We start from the raw sequence: 12,429 nt of genomic DNA, 5'->3' as shown, positions 1-12,429 counted from the left end.
GAAGTCATTCAGTGATACTCCCTGGTATTTAAAAGAACAGTTAAAGACGACGCGGTCTTTACCGTTATGGGTCACCATGTGATGTGGAATATACCAGGACTCTGTTGACTGGTCGGCCTCATCGGGTTGTAATTCCGCCACATAGCCAGCCTCGTCCAGTTTCCGGATCTCATCACAGTAGCTCTTTGCACGCCTAGGGTCCTTCTCAAGTCTCCTTTCTATGCTCCGTAAGCATGACAGCACAGCTTCCTTAGGGGCATTAAGTTGCGGAGCATTTGCTCTCCGAAGCAGGGGGGTTGCATACCGGAGGACTCCATCAACTTCAACTCTGGTGGTAGAGACCTGAAGCATGGCCATAGCCTGCTGATCATGTTTGGAACGAGTAGCCGTCTTCCTACTCACATAAGGAAGGGTGTCTACCTGCCAAAGGCGCTCAACATTACTGAAAAGTTCAGTATCAGAGGAGACCATAGTAAGATGGAGACACTGCTTTGAAGAGGTGGCTTGGGACATTTCAGCAGGTCCTTGAAGTGCCCAACCTAGACGCGTACATACACCGATGGGACCGCCTGGTGGGCCGGCACGTACTGGCTGGACTGGGATCAAAAGGTGAGGCATGTCAGAGCCAATCAATACCAGTGGTTGCGCATGGTTGATAAGAGGTAATGGCAGACCACGCAGATGTTTATAACGTTTCTGTAGGGTGACCACTGGGTAGGAGTGTTCAGCGAGGCTGAGACCTTCAGCCGTGAAAGCCTGGCATATCTGGTACTTCTGTGAGGGCATATGCACTGGGGAGACATCGAAAGAGACTGAGCTGCCCTGGAGTTGTTCTACACTCTGCTGTACTGTTCGCAGGTTGAGCGTCTCTGGCTCTTTGTTCAGATTCAGGTGACAGACAGCTTGAGGGAGAATGATACTACGTTCAGAGCCATCGTCTAGAACAGCATAAGTCTCTAAGGTTCGGTCACCATTACTCAAAATGACCTTGACAACCTTCAACATTACTTGTTGTGGTCGATTAGGTCGGTCAAGATAGACCTTCTTTGATGGCATAGTCACCATGTGGACATTAGTTTTAATCTGCTGAGCCGAATCATGCAGGATTGTGAGGTGCTGTTCTTTGCATGTCTTACAGGGACGCTTCAGTGTACATACCTCAGCATCATGGTTACGTCCACACTTCCAGCACCGTTTTCCATCTCAGATCCAGCTCACCATTTGACTAGTGGACAGTGTCTTGAAATCATTGCAGGCATTCAAGAAGTGCTCTTTGTTGTCACAGTATGGACAATATGGTTTAGATTTGAAAGACTTGGAGCGAGTGGGTAGAGTATTAGCAACTTCTCCAGCATTAAGGAGGATAGTTGTAGTCTTGTCCTTAGTATGAATGACCCGTTGCTCCTTTCTGGCTTGCTTCAGTGTATCACACTGATAGAGCGCTGCTGCTCGACTGGAGAGACGTTTGGCTTGAGACTTCATCTGCAGCCAAGCTGACAGATCAGACAATGTATAAGTCAGGTCTGACCCTGTCTTGAGTATGCCGTGGCTCAGACAGTACTCAATAAATCCATCCCTGTATGATGGAGGCATTTTGCTCAGAAGGCGGTCAACATGAGATCCACATCTCAACTCATATCCATTTGGTCCCTCCAGTGTTGCTAACATTCCCACCAGAGACTGGACAGACAAGGCAAATGAGTCAAAGGCTTCAGAATCACCGAACTTGATAGCAGGTGAGTTGAGAATAGCACCTAGCTCAGACTGGACCAGTTGCCGGGGTTGACCATACTTATCTTGTAGAGCTTGCAGTGCAGTGCTGTATGGTCGGGAATCATACATGTATGCCTTGGCCAGATGAAGAGCACTGGGTAGCTTCAGGTGACTAAGAAGCACCTGATACTTGTATTGCTCGGTCAGGTCACTGTGACTGCCCACCATATTGTCCAAAGCCATTTTTAACAGAGCAAAGTCACTTTCACGATCACGCTCAAAATATGGTAGAGCTTGGTGGGGAATACTGTAAGATGCAGCTAATGGCATCCCTGAGCCCAGAGGTGGCGGATACCCTGACAGAGTTGGTGGGGAAACAGAAGCTATCTGTGGTGCTGATAAATGCTGCTGCTGGAAAGGGTGACTTGTAATAGGATCAACTACTCCGCTGATCTCAGGTGACACAGTATTAGGTTCTATAATGTGGTGGTGCTGTGTCAAGGCACCTGATGTAGGTACAAAGCCTTGCTGGAGCGTCATAGGTGTGGCGCTAGGAGGTGGCATGATTGATGCAGGGAGCGGAGCTGCAGTGTTTGCAACATGAGCAGATGCTAATGGCCCTGTTGTTTGCCCTATTGTTCTGACAACAGCTGGGATATCTGACAGAACAGGTCGGCTTGGTCCAGCAGTAAGAGGTGTAGATATAACAGGTGCTACTGCTTGAGCCTGGTACCTGGTTGGTGCATAGTCCTGCTCAGATGGTACATCATGTGATGGGGCAGGAAGAGAACTTAAGCTTGGGTGAGCTGGTAAGGCAGTGGGGGAACTAGTGAGCTGAACACCCATTTCTGGCTGAGAACTACTCACCACCTCACCGTGTGGGGTCTCTCCCTCCGGCCTCTGCAGAAGGTAAGTAACCATCTTAGCTACCTGTAGTTCTTTCTCTTTCTTCTTAAGCCGTCTCTGCCTGTCACGTTGTTTGACAATGGTTTCCCGAGCATTCTGAGCCTCTTGCTGCAAGCGTTGTAGGCGCTGACACTCCAAATCTGCGTTGCTGTCCTCTAAGACTTGGTGTTGCAATTCCTCTAACTCCAGGCGATGAATGCTCTCCTGGAGCATTGCCTCTTGGATAGGTGACAGAACATTCTGGGGAAATATACCTACGGATGAACGAATGGAGCTGAAACTGGACCTGGATGCAGACTTGGAATTAGACCGGTGTGAGGTTCTGCTGCTCTCAGATATGGTCATGCTTCTATCAGAACTGCGTCCAGATTTCAGCGACTGTTGGTGCTCACCCCTCATAGATGTAGACCCCGTTTCGCTAGCCGTTGGCTTTGGTACCTGGGCATCAGCTGTTGGAGGTGCATCTTGTGGATGAGGTTGATAGCCCACTGCATAGCCGCTTAGGTGTGGTGGCAGCTTTCGCTCTCTGTGAGGCCGACTGGATTCCCCTTTACTTGGACGATCTGCCTGACTCATAGTGTTGTGTAGTAGCTCTATCCGGCTCGAAGGACCAATTTTGTAGAGGAGGGTAAGGGCCTCCTCTGAAGTGCTGGAATAGAGCCGGCCAAACACTATGATGTTGTGACTCCAGCTAAAGAATCACAGAGGCAATGTCTCCATTTCCGGAACTTTACTTGTAGTTGATAGAAGAACAGGGTTCAATGGTACAGGTACGCAGGGGGGTATGCGTGTGTGTGTGTGTGTGTGTGTGTGTGTGGTTTCTGCCAAAGAAATAAAGGATAACTATTACAAATCTCATAACCAAATATATACATGCAATAAATCTGCAGGCTAAATAAGCTAGCATGTATTTATATGAAGAAAATGATCTTATGAAACAATTAACAAACCCAAATATACAATGGTTAAAATGAATACAGCAAGAAAGCATAAATGAAATAAACTACACACTTACATCATCAGTGACGCACACAACCTCCCCTGAAGAACAGAACAGTTCACCGTCTATCTGGATAATCCACTGCAAAGAGACGCGCAGCTCCTAATTACCGAGCCTGTGTTTCTTAAAGGGCCAGCGTCCCCCTTAACTAACAAAGCAGTGGAGAATAACACAATACAATAACATAACAGAGGGCTTTCCTACAATTATGTCTGATAATAACATCACACCACCTCATGTCCGAATCTTCAGGTTGACAATCTGACAGAGGGAACCTTTTACGAGTTCAGGGTCCAGGCCGGTAACCTGGCTGGTGTCGGCGTCCCGTCAGCTCCCAGTGCCCCGATGAAATGTGAAGCTTGGACCATGGAAGAGCCAGGTAAGAGGCGTGTCAGCACTTTACAGGTAATACAGGACGATGTCATCAGCTTTGTTTCCTCCTGTTTCAGACAGAGTTTGTTAAAGCTTTTGTTTTGACAAAGAGACACGAAGCTGCCAGTAAATGTGGCTCCTTCTTTCTTCGGTCCTGCTCATGATGTTTATCTATTCATTCATTCATTTCCTAGGCCCAGCCTATGACCTGAGCTTCAGTGAGGTCAGAGGTCGCTCCCTGGTCATCCTGTGGAAGGCTCCCGTCTACACTGGAGCCAGCGCTATCACCGGATACTTTGTGGACATGGCCAAGAAGGGCTCGTCAGAGTTTGTCACTCTGAATCAGGAAGCTGTTAGCCACCGCTACCTGCAGGTAGGAGGCTGTCGGTGCGCCCTGTGCTTCAGCTGTTGGACCATCAGAACACATTCACATCAACAGGCTCAATGAGAAATGTTGCTTATTGCTACTGAGAATTAGAACCTTGGGTTTTGATTTGGATCGGTGCTCAGTCCAACACCTGCACCTCATCCACCAAATAACCAAACGTCCTCCCACACAGGTGTCAGCCTGTACACGTGACCATGTTTCTGTGGCTCCCTGCAGGTGACTGGTCTGGAGGAAGGCGAGACCTACGTGTTCAAAGTTCGTGCTGCCAATGCAAACGGCGTCGGAAAACCCTCTCAGCTGTCTGAGCCGGTCTGTGCCAAGGCTTTGCCAGGTAACAGCTCTGTTGCTGATTTTTCACATCGCTCTGTGTCGTCATGTGACTAAGAGAAAACATGAAGTTTTCCTCATTTGAGTTGTCTCATGTTGTTCACGTTCGCAGGCACCCAAGAGATTGTGGCCGGTGTGGACGAGGAAACCGGAGACATCTTCCTGTCTCTTGAGGCCTGTGAGATCTGCGAGACGTCCAAGTTTGTGTGGTCGAAGAACTACAAACCCATCGGCGACTGCCCCAGGGTCGCCGTCACAGCAAAGGGCCGAACGTGAGTGGATCGCAGTCACCCTCAACTCATCACACGTTATTTGGCTTCTTCCTTGGTCACAGCAGGAATGACTCTCTTTAAAGAATATTCCTTCTTTTACTATCATAACAGAGCAGAGCGAACAGTGGAACTGTCTGTTTTTCCCGTGATTAGCGTCAAATTACACACTTCTATTACAAGAAAGCTCTTTGGAAGTTATTAGAAAATAGTGAGGAAATTACAGGTTCATAAAATAAAACAATAAGAAATATCACTCTGCTAAAAATACATTTTTTTAGGTTTGCCTTACACAGACAGCAGGAAGAAAACCTGTGTAATGAAATTCTGCAAATGTATAAAATTTAATTGTAACATTCAAGTGAGAACTTCAGTGACTTTTCAATTAATGATCAAAGTTTTATCTGTAGAGTTGATGGATGTTTGAACGGTTGTTGTGTTTGTGTCACAGCTCCAGATTGACTTTCACCAACCCTGATAAGGACGATCTGGGCAGATACTCCGTGGTCGTCACCGACACAGATGGAGTCTCTTCCAGCCACACCCTGACTGAGGACGGTACGTTATGGAGTTTACATGCAGTAAACAGATAATTCACTTTGCTTTAATCCTTCTTCTGAGGCACTGTTATTGTTGTTTGTTTGTGTTTGTCTCATGTTTTCCTGAATCTGTTCCACAGCCCTGAACACCATGCTGGAGCTTAGCTATGCCATCAGACACCCAGGTGAGTACAGTGCATCAGCTCGTGTTTCAGAGAAATTACAAATAACAAAGGCTTTTTAATCATTTCAATCACCTGATATCTTTATTTAAAAACAAACAAAACAAAAAACAGGTGATTCAATCCAGAAACTTTTTTTTTTTTTAATTTCCTCAGGATCTAATTTTGGTTTTCTGTCTCCATACAGTCGTTCCTCTGAAACACGGCCTGGACTACGAGATTTTGGAGAAGGGTCACGTGCGTTTCTGGCTGCAGGCCGTCAAACTGTCGCCCTCAGTGTCCTACAGGTTCATTGTTAACGACAAGGAGGTCACCAGCGGGGAGGTAACGCACCGTTCAGTGACTGAATTAAAACATGTCATTCCGTTAAATTAGAGTGGATATTCATCCTCGGCCCCTGAGGCCCTGACGTGTGCTGTGCTTCCTGCTTTGCCTCCTCTCAGCTTTATTTCCCAGCTGCTTGTTTGAGTTATGTGATTAACTCTGAGATCATCTGACACTGTTTGCTTGTTGTCAGCGCAACCAAACAAATGCCGACACGTTTCCTGTCAAACACTCAGCTCTGATGTCTTTTAACCTTTCAGTCTTCTTCAGATGAAATGTCTCAGGATGATCACATGGCTCCTAAATAGATTTTTTTTTTATGTTTTTCAGTTTTTAGCTTTCCTGTCATTTGTTGTCTGACCTGACGTGTACAAACTGAGTCATTAGTCTTTAATAAATAAGAAAACGTATTAATTTTTCGTGGGGTTTATTTACATCAGTAATATTTGTAATGTGGAGACTGAAACCAGTGAAACCAAACAGGCTAACACTCAGATTTCTGGGTGGATCGTAAGTATAAATAATTTCCTCGTTTCCCTCTCAGGGTCAGAAGATCAGCCACGACGTAGCCACAGGAATCATCCAGATGACTGTGGATCATTTCACCAGAAACAACGAGGGCACGTACACCGTCCAGATCCACGACGGCAAGGCCAAAACCCAGAGCTCCCTGGTGCTGGTGGGAGATGGTGAGGCTTCCTTCACCTCACATTCACAGTCATTAGATAACTGTATAGTTAGATAACTATAACGTGGGATTGCTCTTCGCTCTGCGCTTCCTGCTGACAGTCAGCATTAATCACTTCCTGACCTTAACCGAGGGTTTTAAATGACTAACAGTAAACGTAACTTAAAAATAAATACTTTAAAATTCTGGATGAGAAACTGGTCAAATTTAAAGGCAGATAGTGGAACAGTGGCTCACAGATCCATCAGCAGACTTTCGATCAAATCAGTCAGATCAATGAATCCCGTCTGATCTGTGGAAAGCAAACGCACAGGCATAGTGTTAACAGCCATGACTCTGTTGTGTTTTTCTTTTTTCAGTGTTCAAGGCTGCTCTGAAGGAGGCCGAGTTTCAGAGGAAGGAGCACATCAGGAAGCAAGGTACCCCAAAACACTCCAAGCGCCACACGTCACCACGGCTGAGTGTAGCTGTGTCGTAAAGATCAGTGGTTTGTGTTTACATGTTCCTCCGAAGAGGCTCCGGACCATTTGTTTATCTGTTCACATGTGTATTTATCATATCAACATCAATGATATTCCTATTTATCTGATTCCACTTTGTCATTTTAGGTCCACATTTCTCTGAGTATCTGTATTTCACTGTCACTGAGGAGTGTACTGTTCTGCTCGCCTGCAAGGTAACACAAAATATTTTACTGCCTGTTTTTGAATCACATTTTAAAGCAGATTTAAAAGGTGATAATGTATAAGCCTTACTCAGAACTCTGCACGGAGTATCACTGATGATGTTTGATTTATTATTTGATTCACTCTCATTTTCACCTTTTTTTTTTAGCACTTTGCTTTCTGTTTTCTCACCCTACGAGTGAATGTAATCCCTGTACGTGCTGTTCCTGTGTCAGGTGGCCAACGTGAAGAAGGAGACAACTTTCCACTGGTACAAAGAGGAGGATGAGATTGTTCCAGAAACTCCCCCCAACGTCATGTCAGGAGCCTGTGCTCTCCCCATCCCTCTGGTAACTACTGCAGCATCAGCACCAGAATCATGTTATCACCTCAGCACATTTATATAGTTAGTTATGAAAGACAGGAATGAAAAGTATCAAGAGCATAAATAAATAAACAAATACACAAACGCTCCGGTGTATGTGACAGAAGCTTGTTTCCGTGTTTCTCTGGATAATAACCTGAACGTTTACACACGTTTGTTCACCTGAAACCAAAAGAAACACAAACTTTTCCACAGCCCTTTAAATAAAACAAAAATAAAATGTGAAACGCACAAATAACCAATAATCAAACAAACACAGAGAACACAAACCGACACTCTGACATGGATTTTCACTGTAATACTGTTCTTTTGTTTTCCTCAGAAATCCAGAAGAAAGAAATAATCAGTTTAAAGTTACAGCTGGTGATAATACAGTGATAATACAATGATCTTTGTTCTGTCAGTTCTCCAGAAAAGATCAGGGCGTTTACAAGGCGGTGCTCAGCGACGACCGAGGAAAGGACACGTCCGTGTTTGACATTTCAGGCCAAGGTCAGTTTTTACTGCTCAGAGCGGCTCGGTCTCTGTGCTGTTTGTTCTTGTTGTACAGAATTTAATTTGTCCTCCGTTCACTCTCTGATTTTCAGTGTTTGAGGACATCATCAATGCCATCGCCCATGTTGCCGGTGAGTTTGGTCCGCTGACTCAGACATCGTCTCACGCTGATCTCAGAGTGTGTGTGTTCGGCAGGATGTGATGATTGTGTCTGACTGTTGTGTTGTTGATGGTGTGTTTGTTTGTGTCTTCCAGGTGCTTCTGCCTCTGACCTGGTGCTGCAGTGTACCCCAGAGGGCATCAGGCTGCAGTGTTATATGAACTACTACACCGAGGAGATGAAGACCGTGTGGAAACACAAGTAAAACGATCACAGCTTCGCTCGACTGCGCCAGATTCAAATATTTACTCTTACAGCTGAGATGTGACAGAATTCTGTCCATCTGTAAACTTCCTGGTTATAACCCACTAACAGGCAGTTTGTGAACACATGAAACACTGATCTACATCCGTCACCAAGCACACTGATCATTAACACTGGCAGTTACAACACATACACACACACACAAACACACCGCAGCCCCGTGGAGTCAGATCATACGATGTTAAGTGTCACGCTCTGCCTCAGACTCCGTCCACACACGAGGACTTTCAGACAGTTAATCCTGACCACTCACCAAACTCAGCCACATCAGAGCAGCTGTGTTGTGTCAGCTGTCAAATACATGAATTGATTTATTGATTGTTGGTTTTGTGTAGGAAATGTTACACTTCTTAATCAACGCGCAGTAAAACCTGTTTGCTGAGGATCCACAGTCATTTTCCTCTGCACTCCTCTGACAGAGCACGGTGGCTTTGTTTTTAATGATGTGACTCCGATGTTTTTTCTCCACATGTTAAAATGACCTCGTCAGTCTGCACAGCTGTTTGCAGATGTGCCCGTAGTGAATCTGTGTGCGTACGGATCTAAAACGTGATCCCGTGTCCTGTGATTCGAAACCTGCAGGGAGAGTAAGATCGCCTCCTCTGAGAAGATGAGGATCGGCGGCACGGCGGAGATGGCCTGGATGCAGATCTGCGACCCGTCCGACAAGGAGAAGGGTCACTACGCCATCGAGATCTCGGACGGCGTGCAGACTCACACCAGGACCTTTGACCTCTCTGGACAAGGTAGAAAATGACTTTGACCTCAACGTCTACAATATAGAATTAATACATTCTATGTCTGATTTAGTAGTAGCCATTAGTTTTCATTTCCAGATTTATTTAAGTGTTTTTATTTATTCACGTCGTTTGTATTTATATTTTACTGTTGTATCTTCTTGACTTTGTGTTACTGTAAAACCTTTGTGACTTCATTTAATATTTGGTTTTGCAGCGTACACCGATGCCTATGAGGAGTACCTAAGACTTAAGTGAGTTATTTGACATTTGACATGTATCTTTAAGTTGTTTCCAAACGATATGAATCACATATTAATCCTTTCGTCATTTGTTTGTTTTATCTTTCAGGGCAGCTGCATTCGCTGAGAAGAGTGAGTATATGTCAGTGTGTATCACACCGACGCTGTTACTGAGAGTTTACTCGTGTTTTCTTCAGGCTCATTTGTTTCCATTTAAGAGACACTGCTGATGTAGAGTCCTGCAGGTGAGTTATTTGTGTTTCAAGGTAAAGTACGACTGAACTCTGCAGCTGAAAGTTCAGTGAGTTAAAGCTTTAACATTCCTCCTCCTCCTCCCTCTGGACACCTCCACCTTGTTTACACTGGGGACAGGTGGAGTCATACATGACCTCACAGAGCAAACAGGGTGATGTTCTTCACTGAAGTGGAGTTGTGTTTTCCTTGTTGTGTTGTCAGTTCACAGGTGACAGTTTGTTCTCTCTCTCCTCAGACCGTGGCAGAGTGGTCGGCGGTCTGCCTGACGTGGTCACTATCATGGAGCAGAAGGTGAGGATCAGATCACACCCGCTGATGTGAATCAGCACTGAACTGCTGCGATGATTTATTGTGGATGTTTTCTTTACATCATTACATCAGCCCCGTAGTGACAAAGGCAAGAGTTATACTTGTTATACGAGTTGCACAGCCCTGCCAGCATTCCTGCTAAACAAGCACTGGAAATAAACATACAGATAAGAGCTTTTCAAAGAAGCTTTGGACAGATGGGACTCAGTGTCTGTGTCTCTGGTCGGCGGGTTTTGACTAAGGAAGCAAAAGGGTGATTTAAAAAAAAAAGAAGAAGAAAAAATATGGATTAGAAAAAAGTCTGAAAAAATCCACCTTCTGTACCAGAAATATTTCTTATCCTTTCACCCAAACTCCTGTTTACCTTTCACTTCCCTCTGCGGGTCCCGACCCTCAGGTTGGGAACTAGTATCTGAAGTTAAGTCATTTTATTTAACTTGTCTTTAAATTGGTTTTGGTGCAGAACTCAAACAAACTCACGCTGTTAAAAATTGCTCTCTGAATAAACTTTGACCTGAGCTGACTCTCGACCCTCCACAGTCCCTGAGCCTGACCTGCACCGTGTGGGGCGAGCCGACCCCTGAGGTCACCTGGTTCAAGAACGAGCAGGAAGTCACCTCCACCGAGCACACCAAGGTCACGTTTGACGGCGGCAAGTTCGCCAGCCTCGTCATCAACCAAGTCACTCCCGAAGACTCTGGCAAGTACAGCATCAACGTACGGAACAAGTACGGCGGCGAGTTCGTGGAGATCACTGTCAGCGTGTACAGGCACGGCGAGAAGATCCCCGAGCCCAAACTGGGACAGCCCAAAATGGCCACGCCTGCAGCCACACCTGCAGCCACGCCCGCTGCCACGCCTGTGCCGCCCAGGTCCCCAGCTCCACCCTCCAAAACCCCAACCCCCACACCTTCCAAGGCCCAGACCCCAGCGCCGTCCATGAAGAGCCCAACTCCAGCATCCACCCCCGCCTCCACCCCGGTCCCCAAGTCTCCAACCCCAACCCCGAAATCCCCGACCCCAACTCCACCTCGCAGCGTCAAGTCACCAACCCCACCCAGATTCATGAAGTCTCCGACCCCACCGAGGAAGTAAACGCCGGTGGTGGTGTCTGAGGGGGAAACAGTTAATGTTAGCAACGCTTATTCTTAGCATGAGTGTGAAACCATTTTAAGAAGTATTTATTTAGATGTAGTCACTGTTAAAAGTCCTGCTTTGTGCACTGCTGCACACTCTGGACTGCGACTTTCAAACAACAGGCTGCTAACTGGTCCCTGCTGGTTTTTTGTGTTACTTTTCGAAAACCAGTAACACAACAGACACGGGACAAACCCACAGGAGAGGGGCTTTTACAGTGAAGACTAACATAGATGTCCTCTTCAGTTACTTCCTGTCATTAAACTGGTCACTGTGCTTTGACACAAAGGCCAGCGTAGATGTTAATGTTCAGTGTTTTAAAAGCTGCACCTTCCGCTGTGTAACGTCAGTGGAATGACTGGATTCATTTTTTTGTGGATGTTAAAGGGGAACTCTGGTTCATTATAACTTGGGTCTTATTCATGTAGTTTTGGCCAAAGTGATAAACTTCATCAGATATTTATCTGAGATCTGGAAACGCAGTGACTTTGCTAAAAAGAAGTCTGACGGGCAGACGGACGGTTTTTAACAAACGTCCATGTTTGACAAACGTACGTGGAAGAGAAAGCAAAGGTGAGCAGGAGAATTATTCCAAAATGTCGGCTGTAAACATCCATCACTGTTCACAGTAAGAATTCGTGCTTCGGCTTTGCACACGTGTACACGCAAAAGTTTTCCTGTGAAATGAGGGATGATCAGCCCACTTTGAGTTTGACCCCCAGATGAAGTGGTTTGGATAATCTGACCAACATGTTGTCTCGTTTACAACCTGCCTGATCGTGTTTCTCCCCCCGGCTGACTTTTCTCAGCGGTTAACTTGGTGAGTTCAGTGTTTTCAGTGTTGGTGAAAATGGAATAAGGCCAAAGTTATAACAAACCAGAATCAGAGTCGGTCAGTGTCACTTCCTGCTCTGGTCTGTGCCAGAGAGGTCTGTCTGTCTGTCTATGACATGTTGTGTTTCCCCCCCAAAGCTTTGTGATGGCAATAAACTTTACTTATCAACCTCACTCTGTTGTCTGTGTGAGTAATCGTCTCCCTGCCTCACCCTCCTCACACCAGACACGTCAGGAG

At 45.9% G+C, this 12,429-nt stretch overlaps 1 protein-coding gene across 5 annotated transcripts in view; it reads left to right on the top strand.

Annotated features, from left to right (window-relative positions):
* The window catches only part of myom2a (myomesin 2a), a 28,376-nt gene extending 16,011 nt beyond the window's left edge, over positions 1-12,365 (top strand). For all 5 annotated transcript variants that reach the window (XM_041035583.1, XM_041035586.1, XM_041035585.1 and 2 more), the window contains 19 exons: positions 3,872-3,998; positions 4,186-4,364; positions 4,596-4,710; positions 4,819-4,978; positions 5,427-5,533; positions 5,655-5,699; positions 5,884-6,020; positions 6,565-6,709; positions 7,068-7,127; positions 7,317-7,384; positions 7,610-7,723; positions 8,163-8,250; positions 8,346-8,384; positions 8,509-8,614; positions 9,260-9,423; positions 9,632-9,668; positions 9,766-9,788; positions 10,147-10,202; positions 10,761-12,365. In XM_041035583.1, coding sequence (XP_040891517.1) covers positions 3,872-3,998; positions 4,186-4,364; positions 4,596-4,710; positions 4,819-4,978; positions 5,427-5,533; positions 5,655-5,699; positions 5,884-6,020; positions 6,565-6,709; positions 7,068-7,127; positions 7,317-7,384; positions 7,610-7,723; positions 8,163-8,250; positions 8,346-8,384; positions 8,509-8,614; positions 9,260-9,423; positions 9,632-9,668; positions 9,766-9,788; positions 10,147-10,202; positions 10,761-11,315 — 2,325 coding nt within the window. In that variant the 3' untranslated portion in view covers positions 11,316-12,365. The remainder of the gene's footprint in view (positions 1-3,871; positions 3,999-4,185; positions 4,365-4,595; positions 4,711-4,818; positions 4,979-5,426; positions 5,534-5,654; positions 5,700-5,883; positions 6,021-6,564; positions 6,710-7,067; positions 7,128-7,316; positions 7,385-7,609; positions 7,724-8,162; positions 8,251-8,345; positions 8,385-8,508; positions 8,615-9,259; positions 9,424-9,631; positions 9,669-9,765; positions 9,789-10,146; positions 10,203-10,760) is intronic.
* The last annotated feature ends 64 nt before the right edge of the window (positions 12,366-12,429 follow it).

Source organism: Toxotes jaculatrix, chromosome 4 (genome assembly GCF_017976425.1).
Source record: "Toxotes jaculatrix isolate fToxJac2 chromosome 4, fToxJac2.pri, whole genome shotgun sequence".
Classification (NCBI taxonomy): domain Eukaryota; kingdom Metazoa; phylum Chordata; class Actinopteri; family Toxotidae; genus Toxotes; species Toxotes jaculatrix.
Note: the sequence above shows the minus strand (reverse complement) of the source record. Positions and strands in the feature narration are given on the sequence as shown.